This window comes from Hypanus sabinus, chromosome 2 (assembly GCF_030144855.1).
Source record: "Hypanus sabinus isolate sHypSab1 chromosome 2, sHypSab1.hap1, whole genome shotgun sequence".
In the NCBI taxonomy this organism is placed as follows: domain Eukaryota; kingdom Metazoa; phylum Chordata; class Chondrichthyes; order Myliobatiformes; family Dasyatidae; genus Hypanus; species Hypanus sabinus.
Genome location: NC_082707.1, coordinates 15,680,892 through 15,700,135, shown reverse-complemented (window position 1 = coordinate 15,700,135; position 19,244 = coordinate 15,680,892). Strand labels below are relative to the sequence as shown.

The 19,244-nt window shown below is 41.5% G+C and overlaps 1 protein-coding gene across 1 annotated transcript; it reads right to left on the bottom strand.

Annotated features, from left to right (window-relative positions):
- Positions 1 to 1,059: 1,059 nt before the first annotated feature.
- LOC132404312 (extracellular calcium-sensing receptor-like) lies at positions 1,060 to 15,779 on the bottom strand. The gene is made up of 6 exons (XM_059988485.1): positions 15,691 to 15,779; positions 10,485 to 10,770; positions 8,855 to 9,691; positions 7,804 to 8,028; positions 2,076 to 2,199; positions 1,060 to 1,973 (listed from the first exon to the last, which is right to left on the bottom strand). Exons 2-6 carry the CDS (start codon positions 10,734 to 10,736, stop codon positions 1,060 to 1,062), a joined length of 2,352 nt encoding a protein of 783 aa, XP_059844468.1. The 5' UTR covers positions 10,737 to 10,770; positions 15,691 to 15,779.
- Positions 15,780 to 19,244: the final 3,465 nt, after the last annotated feature.

Here is a 19,244-nt window from a genome sequence, read left to right as displayed (position 1 = left end):
GAAGTGGAAACTATAGAAAGAGTGTCGACGAGATTTACAAGGATGTTGCATGGATTGGGGAGCATGCCTTTTGAGAATAGGTTGAGTGAACGTGGCCTGTTCTGCTTGGAGCGACGGACGATGAAAGGTGACCTGATAGAGGTGTATAAGATGATGAAAGGCATTGATCGTGTGGATTGTCAGAGGCGTTCGCCCAGGGCTGAAATGGTTGCCATAATGGGACACAGGTTTAAGGTGCTGGGGAGTAGGTACGGAGCAAATGTCATGCGTAAGTTTTCTTTTACGTAGGGAGTGGTGAGTGCGGGGAATGGGTGGCCGGCATAACTGCATAGAGCTCAGGAAAAGAGAGGGCTATAGGTACACATAGTAATTTCCAAGGTAGAGACATGTTCGGTACAACTTTGTGGGCCGATGGGCCTGCTTTATGCTGTAGGTTTTCTATGTTTCTATGTATCTATATTAACATCTTTGTTGTTCTCTTTTGCACTTTTTAAAGAATCGACGTCCTTCCTGTGGTGTGGAACCGGAACTGAACACAGTGATCCAAGTGGCGTCGAAATAAGGTTCCTTTATGTATTTAACATTACCACACGGCTCTTGAACTCCATCCCACGGTCGATGAAAGCCATTACAGCAATGGCTTTTTAACAACACTGTTAACCTGTGCAGCAGCTTTGAGTGACCTACTGAGATAGAACCTAAAATATCACTGATCCTCTAAACTGTCGGCAGTCGTGCCATTAATTTTATATTGTGCTTTCAAATTTAACCTCCAGAAATGAAGCACGTACCACTTTTCTGGGTTGAACTGCATCTGCCGATTCTCAGCACAGTGAGGCACCCTGATAATCTCCCGCTGTAACTCTAAACTCTGCCAGCTTTCCAGAGCATCCATAATACCCCCAAATGCGTCGTAGAGTTCTACGTTCTATATGCTGAATGCAATGGACATTTATATGATACAACGTGAGATTTATAAAATTAAAGCAAACAGTTTACACAGAAAATTTGAGACAGTAAGGACACAATCACACAACATAATTACATTGTTATTCATTATTAAAACTTTCCGGATGGCATTTTGCCCATGACATGTCTCTTTGTGTTCTGTTCTCGCTTAAAGAGTATGATGTAACATTTGGGAGCAAAAATACAGAACAGCATCGCATAACTGGACGCTAAAATGGCAAACACTTCCACCGCCACCGTGTACTTCCCAGGAGAACTCACGTAGGCCGGGATGAAGGTAATCCAAACTGCGCAAAAGATCAGCATACTAAATGTGATGTGCTTAGCTTCGTTGAAGTTGTCAGGAAGTTGTCGAACTAGAAAGGCGACTACAAAACACACACAGGACAGGAATCCAATGTAACCCAGCACACAATAAAAGGCAAGGTCAGACCCGACGTTGCATTCAAAAACTATTATCTCGGTAAAATATTCTGTACTCTTCCGAGGGTATGGCGGCGATGTTGCGAGCCAGACGGTACATATTAAGCACTGCAGCGCAGTAAGGCTTAAAACGGTCAGTCGCTGCTGGGTTGGGCCAAACCACTTCGTTACGTTACTGTTAGGCAGAGTCGCTTTGAAAGCCAAGACAACGACGACCGTTTTACCCAAAACGCAAGACACACAGAGAACAAATATAATACCGAATGACGTGTGGCGAAGCATGCAAGACCATGTTGACGGTTCTCCGATGAACGTAACTGAACAGAGAAAGCAGAGCATTAAAGCAACAAGAAGAAGGAAACTTAGTTCTGAGTTATTAGCTTTAACAATCGGCGTCTCTCTATGATTGTAGAACGTTGCAAATGCCAGCATTGTCATGCACAATCCTACCAATGCGAGCGTCACCAGGATAATCCCCATGATTTCACTAAATGATAGAAATTCGATCAGCTTTGGTATGCACTCAACACGTTTCTCATTGGACTTGTACTCTGCTGGGCACTTAAGGCAACCGGTTGAATCTAAAACGAAACAAATCAGTTTTGGAGAGGGAGGGCAAGTTTATATTTGAAAATGCTTCTGCACTGACATTTACTTAATAGAAGCTCACAGAGATGTCTTACCGGTGGTATTGCTAATTTCTCCTTTGGGACATTGTACGCAATCATAGCAGCACTTGGGTTGTCCTTTTTTAGGAGCCTTCCGTGTTCCGGGATCACAGCTTTCAGAACAGACCGCTCGGGGAACCTATGGAGAATTTAAACAGAGTATCTGGCCATTATAAGTAGAAAAGGGAGAAAAGTGGTTCACTAACCCCAAATATAAACACATTCCTCATCCTATAGAGTCAGTTCCAATTATTCTATTTGTTATGTTCTCAAAGCCACATACAGAATGATAGAGGAACTCAACAGGTCAGGAAGTATGTTTGGGAAATATATAAACAGCCGGCGTTTCGGGTCGCAACGCCTCTTCAGAACCGGAGACGTCAGAATAAAAAGGAAGGGGAAGGGTAGGGGAATAACCAGCTAAAGGGTTGCAGGTGTAACTAGATGAGTGGGAAAGGTAAAGGACTGGAGAAGGTGGTAGGAGAGGAGACTGGACCATAGGGGAATAGGAAAAAAAAACGGACGCCAGGAGAGGTGCTAGGTATTTGGGAGGAAAATATAAGAGGCATGGTGTGGGAATAGAAGAAGAGATAATGTGGATGTAAAAATTACTAGAAGGATAATCGATGTTCGTGCAATTAGTTTGCTGCCTACTCTTACGGAATATGGGTTGTGGCTCCTCAATTCTGAGATTGGCTTCATCATTGCAAAAGTGGAGGCAATGGACCAACATATCGGAACGGGATTGGGAATGGATTAAAATGGCTGGCCACTGGGCAATTGCACATCTGACAGATGGAAAAAATTACGTCAGACCTCACTGTTGTTGCGGAGAATGTGTCCGGTGCACTGGATATAGTAAACTATGCCAACTGATTTGCAGATGAATTGTTGCCCCAGCTGGAACAGAATAGATGTACGGAAAGAGATTAATAGGGAAGGGGGTTTGGTGAAGAAGGACGAATGGATAAGGGGCTCACCTAGGGAGAGATCCCTGCAGAAAGCGGTTAGTGGTGGGGAGGTAAAGATGTATTTGGGGGTAGAATCCATTTAAAATGGTTGAAGGTAACCGTGGGAATCAGTATTAGATATTTCTTATCCTGTGCATTTTTAATCATTATTTGGCAAAAGTATCTCAACCTTACCACTGATGAAGACGAAATAAACAATCTTAAATTACTTGAAAAGGTCATTCGATTGAGCTCGCCAACATATTTCCGGGGTATCACTGGCCTCATCCTATCAGTGATACTCCGAACATGAGCCAAAGGAGCGAAATTCATCTGTTCGCCCCATCGCTTCTGCTCCACATTTCTATTTTGAACGTTTTATTTCATCCCCTCAGTTCCATTCTCTTGCATTCTTGTGTAGCTTTGACGCCACTACTAATTCGGAACCTATCAAACTTCACTTTAGAAAGGTCCAATAACTTCACTTCCATGGCTGACTGAGGCGGCAAACTCCACAGATTCACAGCCTTGTGTGGACAGATATTACTAGCATCTCAGTTCTAAAGGAAAGTTTTTCTATCCTGAGGTTGTGCATTCTGGTCCTTGACTCTCCCCACACCCCCGCGATTGGAACATACTATACACATCCACTCTAACCATGCCTTTCCACTTTCGATGGGATTCATTGAGACCACCACACCGCCACCGCCCCACCCCCCACCCCGCTCTCGAATTCCTCTAAACTACAACGAGTACTGGAAGACAATATTTGTAGCTTTGATTTCTGATTTATCTCTCCATTTAGAATATGCAGACCCTGACGCTGTTCGGTCCGTTGACTCCTCATTTTCTGTTAATTCCCTTTTCCCCGTGTTCCACTGGGGACCTGATCCTCATCCGTACCGGCAGCATAAAAACTCCGGCTTACATCTATTCAGTGCTGGATCGGCACCTCAGACAGAGCGGCAATGTCCGTTTCAGGCCGCCGAGAATAGTGGACTCTAAGTTGCTTTGGGTATTCTGTCGTTTTCGTGTCCATATAACCGTATAACCATATAACCATATAACAATCACAGCACGGAAACAGGCCATCTCGGCCCTCCTAGTCCGTGCCGAATTCTTAATCTCACCTAGTCCCACCTACCTGCACTCAGCCCATAACCCTCCACTCCTTTCCTGTCCATATACCTATCTAATTTTACCTTAAATGACACAACTGAACTCTACTACTACTACAGGAAGCTCATTCCACACAGCTATCACTCTCTGAGTAACGAAACAACCCCTCGTGTTTCCCTTAAACTTCTGCCCCCTAACTCTCAAATCATGGCCTCTCGTTTGAATCTCCCCTACTCTCAATGGAAACAGCCTATTCACGTCAACTCTATCTATCACTCTCAAAAGTTTAAATACCTCGATCAAATCCCCCCTCAACCTTCTACGCTCCAATGAATAGAGACCTAACTTGTTCAACCTTTCTCTGTAACTTAAGTGCTGAAACCCGGGTAACATCCTAGTAAATCGTCTCTGCACTCTCTCTAATTTATTGAAATCTTTCCTATAATTCGGTGACCAGAACTGCACACAATATTCCAAATTTGGCCTTAACAATGCCTTGTACAATTTTAACATTACATCCCAACTTCTGTACTCAATGCTTTGATTTATAAAGGCCAGCGTTCCAAAAGACTTCCTCACCACCCTATCTACATGAGGCTCCACCTTCAGGGAACTATGCACTGTTATTCCTAGATCTCTCTGTTCCTCAATGCCCTACCATTTACCCTGTATGTTCTATTTGGATTATTCCTGCCAAAATGCAGAACCTCACACTTCTCAGCATTAACTCCATCTGCCAACGTTCAGCCCATTCTTCTAACCGGCATAACTCTCCCTGCAAGCTTTGAAAACCCACCTCATTATCCACAACTCCTCCTACCTTAGTATCATCGGCATACGTACTAATCCAATTTACCACCCCATCATCCAGATCATTTATGTATATTACAAACAACATTGGGCCCAAAACAGATCCCTGAGGCACCCCGCTAGTCACCGGCCTCCATCCCGATAAACAATTATCCATCACTACTTTCTGGCATCTCCCATCTAGCCACTGTGGAATCCATTTTATTACTCCTGCATTAATACCTAACGACTGAACCTTCTTAACTAACCTTCCATGTGGAACTTTGTCAAAGGCTTTGCTGAAGTCCATATAGACTATATCCACTGCCTTACCCTCGTCAACATTCCTCGTAACTTCTTTAAAAAATTCAATAAGGTTTGTCAAACATGACCTTCCACGCACAAATCCATGCTGGCTACTCCTAATCAGATCCTTTTTTTTTCCGGCCGTTTGCCGCTGCTCCGGATTAAGATACGAATTTTGTCGTTTCCGAGAGCAGCTGAGAATTGCACGTCGTTTGCCGCAACTCCAAACGAATTGTCTGCAGTTGCTTGGTTTTATGGTTATAGGTTCGAGTCCCGACTTCGTGTCCAAGGGTCGAGTCCTGGCTCCGTGTTCAAGACAAGTCCAAGTCCAGGCTCCGAGTTCAATTCAAGCCCAAGTGCTGGCTATGAGTCCAAGTCCAGTCCAAGTTGGTCTCCGTGTCCAAACTCCGTGTCAAGATTCCTCCTGTTTCCTGTGCACGTTCAAATCCACCTGAGAACCTAACCCGATCTCGATGCCTGTGTCCTGCAGTTGAGTCCGCTCCAGCCACTCATTGCAACACACCGCCTTTATTTCTTACGCAAAAGTGCAGGATAATATAATTCCATATACTACATCCTATCTGCCAATTCATTGCCCATTCTCCCAATCTGTCTAAGTCTTTCTGCAGATCCCTTTCTTCTTCAACAGTATCTGATCTTCCACTTAAAGTCGCCAGCAAACTTGGCCACAAAACCATCAATCCTGCCATTCAAATCTTCCCTTTGTCCGACTGATTTCTCAGATACCGATTCTGCAAATTAAAAAGAAATTGCCCTCTCTCTCTCTCTCTCTCTCTCTCTCTCTCTCTCTCTCACACACACACACACATTTACTCTCTTTCTGTCTCTTTTTTTTATCTCCAGAAGAAAATGTCAGAAAAATTGCGCTCCAAAGCCGTCAACTACAGAAAAAAGGTAGACCTGAAGGAAGTTTCAGAGTGGAGCAGGCTGAGATGAAGAATGAACTAGATTGTTCAAACATTAAAAGACAATCAGTTAGGAGAAGGAGCTGACCAGTCAGTCTCTGATGTCTCCCCCAACACTCAACATAGTCATGGTTGATCTACCACGTTTATCTCCTAATTTCTGGAAGTTCCCTCAGCTGCCTGGCCTTTTGAAAACAAAATGTATCCTTCCACCCCAAAATTCTGGCTTCCACTGCCCTCTGAGGGAGAGAATCTCAGAGCTTCACTACTCCGTGAAACACAAAATTCATGCCCAATTTGATTTTGAATGACTGCCTCCTGAAGCTGCTGCTCCTCTCAGTGGCCATCTTATTAGGTAAACCAGTACACCAGCTCGATAATGTAAATACCGAATCGGCTAATCAGGTGGCAGCAACGTAAAGTATAAAAAGCATGCAGACGTGAAAAATATTGTTGTTTAGACCAAATATGAGAATAGAAAAGAAATGTGATCGAATTGACATTGACTGTGGAGTTATAGTTGTTACCAGACGAGGTGGGTTCCGTGTCTGCGAAACTGTTGATATCCTGGGATTTTAATGACGATCCGTATCTAGAGTTTACGGATAATGGTGAGAAACACGAAAAAATTCCACTCAAAGTTAATTAGGTGGGTCAAAATGCCAAGTTAGCGAGAAAGATCAAAGAACGATAGCCAGACCGGCTCAAGTTGACAGGAGCACGGAAGGAGCTGAAAACAATGCGCATTAAAACAGCCTTTTGCAGTCCGGCATCGCTAAATGCATAAAATATCGTGCCTAGAACTGGATGGGCTACAGTTGCAAAGGCGCACGAACGTACATCCCGTGGCCACTTTATTAGGTATCTAATGAATCGGTTACAGAGATCTTTCCAAGAAATGCCATTCACTGTTACATTGTTAACTTCACCTGAAGGTTGCCCATCTTGTACAGTTTTTTTTTCGTTCCAGGTGGGCTGCTATCGCTGCAGATGGACTTTATTTATTAATTACAGGAAGTCACCTAATTAAGTGGTCCTGAGTGTACATTGCTTAGTTAGAATCTCTACCACTAGTACCAATATCTCAGTGTTTTAATGACTCCTAATGGTCTTATATCTTTTAATAATATCTGCCCTCACTATTTAGAGACTTTTACTAATTAACCTACTAACCGTTACGTCTTTGGACTGTGCAGGAACGTGGAGTTCCCAAGGAACCCCAAGCAATTCATGAAGCGAAAGTACAGACTCCTGACAGACGGCGCCATAATTGAACTTTGCTCTCCAGAATATCCCAAGCTGTAATAGCGTCGTGCTAACCGCTACTCTATGGTGGCCTCCAGTCAAGATTTATTCTAAACTTCAAACAAAAATACCGATCTACCTTTAGGCAGGTCAATGTTCTCACCTTAGGAATTAGACTAGGGCAGGAGAGAGACAGTTTCTGCCACCACACCCCTAGCTCTAACTTGTCCCTTATTATTGCATGAAGAAATAACTAAAGCTATTTTGAATCTAAAGATATTAGTTTTATCATTTCGAATCTGGTGCTCTCGTGATTGCACACTGTCATAAATCTAAACTCTGCTCTGAGTGATCGACTCAACCGAAATATCACCTGTAATATCCAACGTCTTTTATCACACCACTTACCCTGGTTTGTCCTCCCGTCCATATGATTGACTCTTCGGCTAAAATAAATTTCTGTCCTTCGGGAGCTGCTCCATTATACTGTCCCACTGTTATAGGAATAGCACTGGTATCCGTCGGCTGCCAGTTTACGATGTCGTATATCGGTACCGGATCACCGTTGCTATCAAAATAGATCCTTTCGCCAATCTTTGTGCTGAAGTTTACAGATTTCATGTAATGCAGAAGCTAAATCAGAAATTGAAAGTGCGCTGAATAGCAATGTTTGGTGTCCGGGTTCAAGATGACCGAGATAGCTCTCAACCAAGTTCACTGAATGTTACAAGAAATCTGACCAGACTGCTTGAATAACTCGGCGGGAAAGCGACAGTTGCATCTCAAGTCGAGATTTTACGTTTAGATTGAAAGACAGAGGGACGAGAGGCAGGATAAAGACATATGTGTCAGTTAACGGAATTGGACCCAAGACACAGGGGTGATTGGAAAATTGAGAAGGGAAGACAGAGATTGCCTCATTTTTGAAAGCACTGTATAAATGCAAGATATGTTTCACAAATATTTTCCGGAAACAATTAATGTTTACCATTGACCGTGCCATTAGCATTATTTAATAAACTTCCACACTGTGGTAAGTGACAAATTGGTGAATTTGTTTATTGTTGTCACATTCACAGAACTAGAGAGAAAACATACTTTTGCATGCTATTCAAAGAGAACGTTAGACTACATCAGTGCAGTGAAGGGAAAAATGTAACAGAATGCAGAACAAAGAATTAGAGTTTCAGAGCACCTTCAGTTGAGGTTGGTTTTATTGGGACCCGGAACACCAGGAATAACCCCTCGTAATCATGACAGAACTTTCAATCTCCTTACAGATGGCGCCGGAATTGAACTCTGAATTCCGAGCGTCGAGTTGCAACAGCGTCGCTATATGACGGCTGTGCTGCCGTGACTGCACGAAAACAAGGTGTAAGGTCATTAAAAGATATATTGTGAGGTCAAGAGTTCATCTTATCATACTAGGGCACAGTTCAGTAGTCTTATCAGTGCTTACCTGCCACGGTTGGAAATTTGAAATATTGGCACAGCTCCGTTTGTGAAATGGTCCGTTACCATCTTGACAGCTAAGCATATCATGGAGAGCGTGAGCGATAGCGTAGGCCGATTTATAAACGTTGTAGGTCACTCTGTACTCAGACACGTCAGTAAACTCGTTGTGCGCTGTAAGTAGAGTTTCATTCCCCGTGCATTCTCGAAGCCCCGAATCGGATTTATAGTTGACTGTGTTACTTTCTGTATTGCTTAACTTGCAACTGAAGGCTCTTTCCCAGAACTCTTGCACTAAAGGGTTTCCGGGATAAAGAGACGGGTGAGTGTGCATTAGGAATTCGTTCAACCCTGGTATTCGCACTTTTCTGATCGCGATTCCAAGTGCACCAACAACAAACCGTTTACTCTCCTGCGGGGGTAGAACCGGCGTGGTGATCCAAGCCTCGCTTCCTATCCATTGTATACCGGTGATATTCTGCTGTACAACTTCTTGTAGTAATATGCTCATGTCCGGTTGCGCAAGGAAAGCTAATATTACCTTTGTCGAAGATTTCTTCATTATGTCTATAGTTTGAAGTAATTTCTCCCTTGGGTACGTTCTGTGAAAAGCCTCAGTGAAAGCAATGCAAATTCCCATCTCTTCCATTGCTTTATTGAACGTCCGCACCGCAAAATTACCATAGTCATTGTCACTCCTAATTGTTCCGATCCAGGTCCATCCGAAATGCTTGATGAGTTGAGCCAAGGCCCTCACCTGAAAGTAATCGCTCGGGATCGTTCGAAAGAACGAGGGATATTCACGTCTGTTGCTCAGACAGGCACACGTGGCGACATAGCTAACCTGCAGGGAGACAAGTTTATAATCCATATATTACTATTGTTCATTTAATCTCTACACTATAACTGTATTGTCCATGAGCAAGCACATCAGCCGTACCGGATTGAAAGGATTTTGGTAACTCGTGATAGAGATGTGATAGGCGCCGGTTAAGTGTAAAGAAGGAAGATTAATGTTCGGGGTCAGTGACTCTTCGAAAGCAGTCTAAAAAACACTAAAACAGTGACTGAAAGTTTGTTGACGGTGGACATACCGACGGAAATTTATGGAACTCACGCCGAAAGAGACCGAGTGGCGGGCGGGGGGCGGAGGGGCGTTGACTGTTGTTCTCTCCCCACAGGTACCGACTGACATCCTAAGATTTTCTAGAGGCTTCCGTCTCATCTACGTCCCACTGCCATCAGATTTTTGAGCGGTCAATAAACAAACTTATGAATTCTACCTTAGTGTTTGTGTTCTCTAATTGAAATATATCCAATTGTAATTCATAGTACTGTATGTTTCATGTATTGCTCTGTACTGCTGCCGCAAACAACACATTTATTGACATATGTCAGCGATATTAACACTGATTCTGATCATCATTCTCATTCTGTCCCAATACCATGAGGAAGCAGCATGCCTAAAGAAAAATAGCGATATAATTAATATTTTGTACTAACACTGCGCAAATGCAGCTATATATCAGTTGTTCATGTGATTATTTCTGAAAGCCAGATGATTTTTATGAATCATGTTCACCAAGTTATGCATGAGTCAGCTAATAGTAGTTCATCTAGTTCATCAAATGGCTTACCACAGGGATCTGAAATGGACCAAATAACGACGCAACCCCTAAAGTCTGTGATGATCCGGAACCCCCGACGATAGCAGGAACAACGGGAGCTCTTCTACAGGTGGAATTTGTTTCGTCCAGCCTGTTTAACAACTTAAAGGCGGCCTTTAAGGTTACATCAGGCGTACCACAAGAATCGTAAATCCAGTAACCCAGCGTAATGTTTGGAAGAAGTTCCGGGTTCCTGTTAATCTCCTCAATTGCAAAAATCATCGTTATCGCGAAACGGAAAAGTCTGAACCGGAATCTGCAGAAAATGCAATTGTGTATTTAGGAAAGCGTATCAATAATACTCGTTTAACAAAATATGACAATTACAATACGCCATATATTCAGTACCTTGAAACGTATTCAGCCCACAACTACGTTCAGTATTTGCTGTCTTATTTCCAGAATTTGAAATATATTAAAGTAAGATTCTGAACTAAGCTGTAGAACATTGTACATCATGTCAAATCAAACGAACAAATTTATAACCTGGCTTCAGTTAATGAAAATGAAAAAAAAACTAAAATTGGGAGGCAGACAAAATATTCATCTTTTTTAATACTATGCTAACTTTCTGCAGGTGCAGGATACATATTACCTTATCAATCTATTCAATTTGTTGATGTTGAAAAATAGAGGATCACCTGAATAAATACATACACTTTCCATAAGAATGAACAGTAGGATTTTCAAAAAAAAAAAGAATCATAGCAAAATGAAGGCAAAGAGCATTCAAAACAAATCATGGAAATTATAATAGAGAAGCACAAATCTGCGTACAAGACCATATGAAAGGCACTGAACATACCTTTAGTTATGGGGTGGGTTATGGGGTAGTGCGGGTTTAGTACTTTTTATGGATTATATGGGTCAGCAGAACATGGAGGGCTGAAGGGCCTGTACTGTGCTGTAGTGTTCTATAGTTCTATGGTAATGTATAAAGCAAAAAAACAAGCAGCGTTACTATCAAGATAGACACACGACAAATTGCAAATACTAAATTACGGAACAAGAAACAATCTGCTGGATGAACTCAGCATCTGTTACAGGAAAGTAACCCATATCAGGAACTGATGCAGGGTTTGGACTCCGAAATTCATTTCCTCTCAGAGATCCTGAGATCCCGCAGGCTATTGCTTGTTGCTTAATATTAAAATAGCTCGATATTTAGAGGGAATAATATTTATCTCAGGTACTGACGGGAATAAATCTAACCGTCATGCCTTGATTGTGAATGAAGAAGAAATTACGTTCAATATGTTTCATCGAGATTAACGACGCTCTGATATGAGCAAAGGTTTTCAAACTATTTAAAATTCAACAATAAAATGAACAAGAATTATGATAAGGGCACAAGATTTCAGAATTTATGGAAGAAGAAAATGAGATGATTCTCGGATCGAATGTTATTGCCTATGCCTATGTAGATTAGCATTGTTTTCTCTACATGCCCTTTGCTCTCAGCTGCCGTTGGGGAGGAGGTACAGGAGCCTGAGGTACCATGCCACCTGTCTCAGGAACAGAGCTGAACCAGTGGGGATAACTTCACTCATTTCAACACTGGACTGATTTCCCAACCTACAGACTCGCTTCAAGGACTCGACAACTCGTGTTTCGAATATTATTAATTCACTTAAATATTTATTTATTATGTACATTTTGTTATGTTTACTTTAACTCAGGCTGGTAAAACCTGGGGTATGGGCACAGCCACAGATGCTGGTATCTCAAATGATAGTAAATTTCGGACTATTCTAGTTGCGGTTAATATTGTGGCATTGCGTCTATCCACACAGATATATTTGTACAGTTCTGAATCTTTAATGATATTGTTTACTGCATTTGGGATGACACCAGTTATAGACAATAATATCGGGCCAATATATACCGTAGTCATATTTCAATTTCCTGTTTTAATTCAGCATATTGCTTTTATCACATAATAATAATTTCTGTACGTTATCTGTATTTGGGATAGCTATATCGATTAAATACGTTGTCCTTGCTGGTTTATCCTATATTATTATATCAGACGGTTTAATTGATTATTATTATTATTATTATTATTATTATTATTATTATTATTATTATTATTATTATTATTATTATTATTATTATTATTATTATTATTATTATTATTATTATATTCACACTGTCTTCTTCTCTGGTTTATAAAATTGTCAGTCTTTGTGTATACGTTTTCGTTAATTCCATTGTATTTCATACAAGTACATACACGTACTCGGACATTCAACTCTTTCCCGTTGCTGATAAAATACGGGACATAAAACAGTGCAGCATATGAACAGGACCTTTGGCCCACAAGTAACTGCCCTATGAATTAATCATAATAATTACTCTTCTAAATTATTTCCATCATCCTATAAAATCACTTATCCTCCCCACCACCATCACCAATCATCTACACCATTCTAAGAATCTCTTAAAGGTACATCTCCAGTCCGACCCCGGTAGCACATTGAGTCACTCTTCACTCCCTAAAGATGGTATCTGGCCTGAAACAGAAAAGACTTCTGTTCCCATGGCTGCTGCCTGTCCTGTTGAGTATTTGCTGCAATTTCTGTTGTTAAAGCTTAACAATATAAGGACATAAGACATAGGAGAATAATTCGGCCTTTCGAGTCTGCTCTGCCAATCAATTATGGCAAATTTATAATCTCTGACAATCCCATTTTCCTGGCTTCCCCCCGTAATGTATCACACCCTCAACAATCAAGTACCTATCAACATCTGCCTTACAAAAATTCAGTGATGTCCTTCCCAGCGTCCAGAGGCAACGAATACCACAGACTCACCACCCTCCTGCTAAATAAATTCCTCCTCTTCTCCATTCTAAATGAATATCACTGTATCCTGAGCATGTACCATATGGTTTCAGACTGTCCCACTGTAGGAAATGTCCTCTACATTCCCACACTATATTTAACGTTCAACATTCGATAGGGTTCAATGAGATCACCCCCCATTCTTCCAAATTCTAGTGAATATAGGCGCAGAACCATTAAATGCTCTTCAAATGATAAACCATTTTTCTCAGAATTATTGTTGTGAACCACCTTTGACTTTTCTGCGATATCTGCACTTCCTTTCTTAGATAATGGCCCCCAAACTGCTCACGGTACTTCATCTGAAGCCAGGATCATGTAAACAGCAGTATTATATCCTTGTTTTTTTATATATGGTATACTCATCTCGCAATCAATGTTAACGTCACATCTGCCTTCCTCTTCACGGGCTCAGCCTGCAAGAAATCCTGCAAGAGACTCCCCAAGTCCCTTCGCAGATCAGTTTATTTTATTTTTTCCACATTTCAAAAACAGACTACACTTTAATTTATTCTACCAAAGTGCTACCAAAGGACCATATTCGTCCACATCTCCCACATGTTTGCGCATTTCCTAATATTTCCAATTACTTCTGGAACATTTTGTGTAAGTCCTTCAGTAGCCGCTCTACTTCTTCAAAACAACTTGCCCCTGCCTAAATCTCAACATCGACTGGAAACATTGCAACAAGGCATCAATTCCAAATTATTGACAAATAACGTAAGAGAATCGGTCGTAATACCAATAATTACCACGGACAACTGGAACGTCTCCTTCAATTCCATTTGCCAAGCAATTTCTGCTTGATCCATGATACAATCTTTCCAGTAATACTATTGGCTCGAAGCTTGGTAAGCAGCCTGATCTGCTGCACCCTATCGAAGTCCTTCTGAAAATCCAAGTGCAAAACATCAACCTCATTTGTTTGTCCTTCTCATTGTTTCTTCAAAGAATTCAAACAGATTTGTCAGGCAAGCTTTTTCCTTGGGAATAAAGTGCTGACCACAGCCTGCCTTATCATGTGACTCCGAGTACCACAAACTACATCCTTAACACACGACTGTAACACATTGTCAAACACTGAGATCAGACTAACTGGCCTATACGTTCCTTTCTTTTTCCTCTCTCCCTTGTCAACGGGCTAACTTGCCTAATTCTGCTCCCATGTCTTAAGAGATGTGATTGATAGGTTTGTGGCCTGAGGTAAAAGGAGATGTTATACAGCTCTCATTACCAGCGCTGAGTGCTTATGAAGAACGTATGAAGTTAATTACTCATCTTCTTCTAGCCTAGGCCACGAACTTATCAATCACCCTGATGAGTTATTAACTTTAAACTTTCTGCATAATCACTCAAAAAGTTGAACTGTACGTGCATGTACCGAGAGCTTTTTTACTCATCTCCTACCTTACGCCACGAATTTATGAATCACTCCTGCTGCGGACACTTTCTGGAGGTCCAAGATCCGTATGCACCACGACCGCTGGACTCAGTGCGTAAATGTAGGGGGGTGGGGTGCGGCGCTATTTTGAAAAATAAATGTGCTAGGTTTTCTAAAATTGACTCATTCTACTTCGGCCACGAATTCATTAATCGGCATGGTCTTATGGTCATCTTAAAGAGTGGAGTGACATTTGAATTTTTGCAGTCTTTCAGAACCATACTAGAATCAGTTGATTCTTGAACCATCATTACAGATGCCTCATCAAAGTTTTCAGCCACGCCTTTCAAAACCCCGGGGTGGACTCCATTTGGTCTAGGCTTTTCAGTTTCCCAAGAGCTTTCTCTCTTGTTATGGCAACTTCACACATTTCGTTTTAACACTAATTCCAAATACATTTACGCCTGTCTGTATTGCTTGTGCTTTTCGGTTGGGCAGATGTTCCATCTGAGCCGTTTTCATTGCTTGAAAATTTAAATGGTCTTAAGGAAGGGCATTGCAACTCTGCATACCAGTGCTTCCCCTTAGCAAACCTGCACTTTTACTTTGCACCCATGTAAAATTGTACGTTTTCATTTCACCCTGCAATATATGTACTTATGTATGACAATAAAAAAATTAATTGACTTTGATCCTGAAGTTGTGCATGGTCCAAGAATATCAGTCAAATTTTACTTACGTGATAGCCTTTGGTAAAATGACAACCGATATACGGTTCAAGTTTCAAGATACAAAACAAAATGAAAACAAATTTTATACAATATATTTTATTAATTGTTAGAATATAATATTCATGATCCCAAAATAAAACGCTTCGTCCAAAATCATCAATACTTTAAATCAACATAAATTCGAAACCCCTCAATAAGAACACTACAAAACTTATACTGACAGTGTGCATTTTACCGCTTTAGGCTGCGTTCTAAACGATATGTCTTGATCTTCGACGTCGACGTGGACACTGATAACTCCGCCGAGGACAATATCAGCTTCCTTGGTAAAGCCGAGCAAACCAAAATCATCCCGGGGCTTGCAATTTGGTTCCTCCGTCAATCTGCCGGGCAAAAGGCCGGACAGTAACAGCAAGCAGCAATGTATACAACGCATCATCAGCGTGTGGAACTATTCTTTTTCTAACAATCCGCTCCTTTCCCCGTCTTTATATACTGATGGATTATGAGAAAGTAGACGTTCAGAGGAACTATTTGGCTTTTCCTCAAGGGACTGAGGCGTAATTTCCAAAGAGGATTAATGGCACAGTCACGAGTTTAAAAAAAAGAGCCCGCAGTACTCTCGAAATTACTGGGTTCCATAACAAAGCGCAGTAACATAGATCTAATCAAGCCGTCTTCCCCAGTGTAAACTAAAATGCCTCATGGCGTGCACGCTTCTTATTGAGTGTCACTGATTCCTGAGGATGTACCATCTGGTCCTAGACTCTCCCACTCTGCACATCCACACTATATTTCACGTTCAACATTCGATAGGTTTCAATGAGATCACCCCCCATTCTCCAAATTCCAGTGAATATACGAACTAATCCAATCAGTAATGCAATATTTTACATTAATCCGGTCCGGAGAGCTTTGGAAATCGCGAATTAAACGATACCCTTTCGGTTGGGAGTAAAGCTCTATGTAGTCTAAACCAGTTCGTGCAAGGATGGGCGGAAGCAGAGGAGAGACTGAAATATGGGCCAAAGCGGTTGTGTCTGTCCAGTTTCATTCTACGTTCGCTGATATTGATCACAGTCTTTTAAGCCAGATTGAAATCTGACTTCAAGGCAGATTCAAACGTCGAGGACCGACTGTGGAAAAGAAGTAGTGTTCAGCCCCAGTACTCCGTGCCTACCAATATCGCCACCTGATCCCGTACCCTCTGCCTGAGTCTGACACGTTTCCCTCTCTTATCGCTATTACCATTGGGGGTGTGGTTCAGGAGTCATGGGTCCGAACCAGCTCGTCCATGAACACTTGTTGTTCTCTACCCATCTCTCCACTGCCAATAGACTCATTTTCATGGACTCTGGCTTTGCTATGTCTGTTATTTTTTATGAATTTTGTTGTATTCCTATACTTTTCTGTGTATGTTTGCAAAAAATGATTCTCAGGGATGTAAATGATATACATCCTGATAAACTGGAACACACTGCGAGCGAAAGTGATGAATGTGACCTCAATTTCAAAGTTTATGAGACGTTTTGAAAGGTCCATCAATAGGACGAGATTGAGGTGAGTTATTGTCTGGGCGCAAGTGTGCGGAACTGGGCAGTTTAAATGGTTCCACACATACAAGTTGCGCTGTAGGGTCTGTTTCCGTGCTCTACTTTTCTATGAACTCCATGATTAAGTCATACTACGATAGTAAGTTTACTTTTCCCTTTGAAATTTAAAAGACGTACAACTTTGGAATATGGGAGAAAATCGGAGTTTAACAGGTCGGGCCGCATGTGTGGGAGGAGAAGAGGCACACCTTTCAGTTCGAAGATCCTTTTAGACAGGTGTTCCCAACATAGGATCCACGGACCCCTTGCTTAATAGTATTGGTCCATGGTATAAAAAATAAGTTTGGCATCCCCTGCTTCAGAAATGGAGAGACAAAACAAGTTTTAAAATATATGAGATTAGCCTTATTTATCCCATGTACATTGTAAAAAAAAACAGTGTAATGTGTCATTTCTGTCAAATTGGCGAGGATTGTGCTGGGCAAGTGCGGTCACGATTGTGAAGTCAGCCTAGCATGGCCACAACTCATTAATCCTAACTGTACGTCTGTGGAATGTGGGAAGAAATCGAGGCACGGGAAGGGTGCCCATGTGGTACGGGAAGAGCGTACAAACTCCTTAAAGCTAGCAACAGAATTGAACCATTGTTCTTCGCGCTGAAATAGCGCCTAATTTTCCGGCCTAAATTGTCCGCATGCAATGAGTTCTCTCCCAGTGCTCTCAGGTTACAGTAGAGACTATTGTTTCGTCCCTGGCAATGTGTTAAATATAATATATCAGGCCTGTACTCGTTTGAATTAATAAGAGCTTAGTGCTATTAATCAAACACCGTTATTTTTATTGTTGCAGTATCACTGACTCATATTCAGTAAAGATGATTTCCCGACTCTGCCTTACAGAAAGAGGCCTTCAGCTCAAGTCGTCCAAGCCAGCTCTGTTGCCCAGTAAATAGGTCTCACTTCCTCGCATTTCAAGTTTAAATTAAATTTATTATCAAAGTTCATGGACTATCTGTCTCTCTATATAGCTCTGAGATTCATTCCCTTGCGGGCATACTGAATAATTCCGTAATAGGGTAATAACCACGACAGAATCCATTAGACAGCACAATGTGGGCGCATACCCGGTGTACAAATGACGATGTGCTAATACAGAAATAAAAAAATTATAATACTAAGTAAATGAACAATATCGAGAACATGAAATGAAGAGTACTTGGAAGTGAGTCGTTAGGTTAAGAAAACATTACCGTGAAGTTAACTGAAATTAACCCTTGTGCTTCAAAAGCCTGATGGCTGAAGGATACTAACTGTTCGTGAACCTGGTGTTGATTGTTCTGAGATTCCTGTAGAATCTTCCTTATGGCAAAGCTATAAGGGAGCAGGCCGTGGTGGTTGAGAATCTCTGATGATGGAGCTTTTCTGCGTCAACGTTTCGTGTTAATGTGCCGAATAGTGAGGAAGGCTTTACCCATGATGGATTGGACAGGATCATAGAGGTCTTCTGCTATCCATCGGGGACATTTATCAGGAGGGTTGCTCACGAAGGGCTCTTGATCCATCCATCCATCCGGCATCCTCCTTGACTTTCTATCATCAGGTAGGGAACTACGATGCAAGAAAGCAAGAATGATCATGATGTGAAGCAGTTTCTTCCCCGAACCATTAAGGCTTCTGAACTCCTTATGCATAACATTCAAAGTGTCACTGGTTAATCTGTTCATATCTTACATTTTTTAAAATTAATGTACCATGGTTTGCTTGTTATTTTGTGTGATTCATCTGTAGATTTTAACAATCGCTTCATAAGTTATCGTGCGTAATGAATGTTCAATGTGCTATTTGCTTTACACCCTAGCTCGGAGAATCCTTTTCTCGTTTCTATATACATAATGCAGTTAGACACGTATATAGTTAAATGACAAAAAACGTTACTTGATTTGACATGTTCTTTAAATGTCTTGCCAAGTAAGGAAGTAAATTTCTCCATCCAATCTCCTATCTAGTTGGCATTTAAATGCTGCTGCTCTTCCTGCTGCAATCCTATTTTTGGCAGATCATTCCAAATGCACACCACACTTTGCCTGAAGAAGCCGCCCCTAGTGTCTGTTAAATCTTATTCTTCTGATATTAAACTTGTACCCTCTTGTATTTATCAACCTTCCCGGGGATAAAATTTAAGATCTTCCACCATGTCTGCGCGTCTGTCGGATTACCCCCTAA

Coding starts and splice junctions, on each gene's coding strand:
- LOC132404312 (XM_059988485.1), bottom strand. CDS start 10,736: ATGATTTTTGCAATTGAGGAGATTAACAGGAACCCGGAACTTCTTCCA. Junction 8,029..8,854: donor CAAATTTCCAACCGTGGCAG/GTAAGCACTGAT, acceptor TTTCTGATTTAG/CTTCTGCATTACATGAAATC. Junction 1,974..2,075: donor AGAAATTAGCAATACCACCG/GTAAGACATCTC, acceptor GTTTCGTTTTAG/ATTCAACCGGTTGCCTTAAG.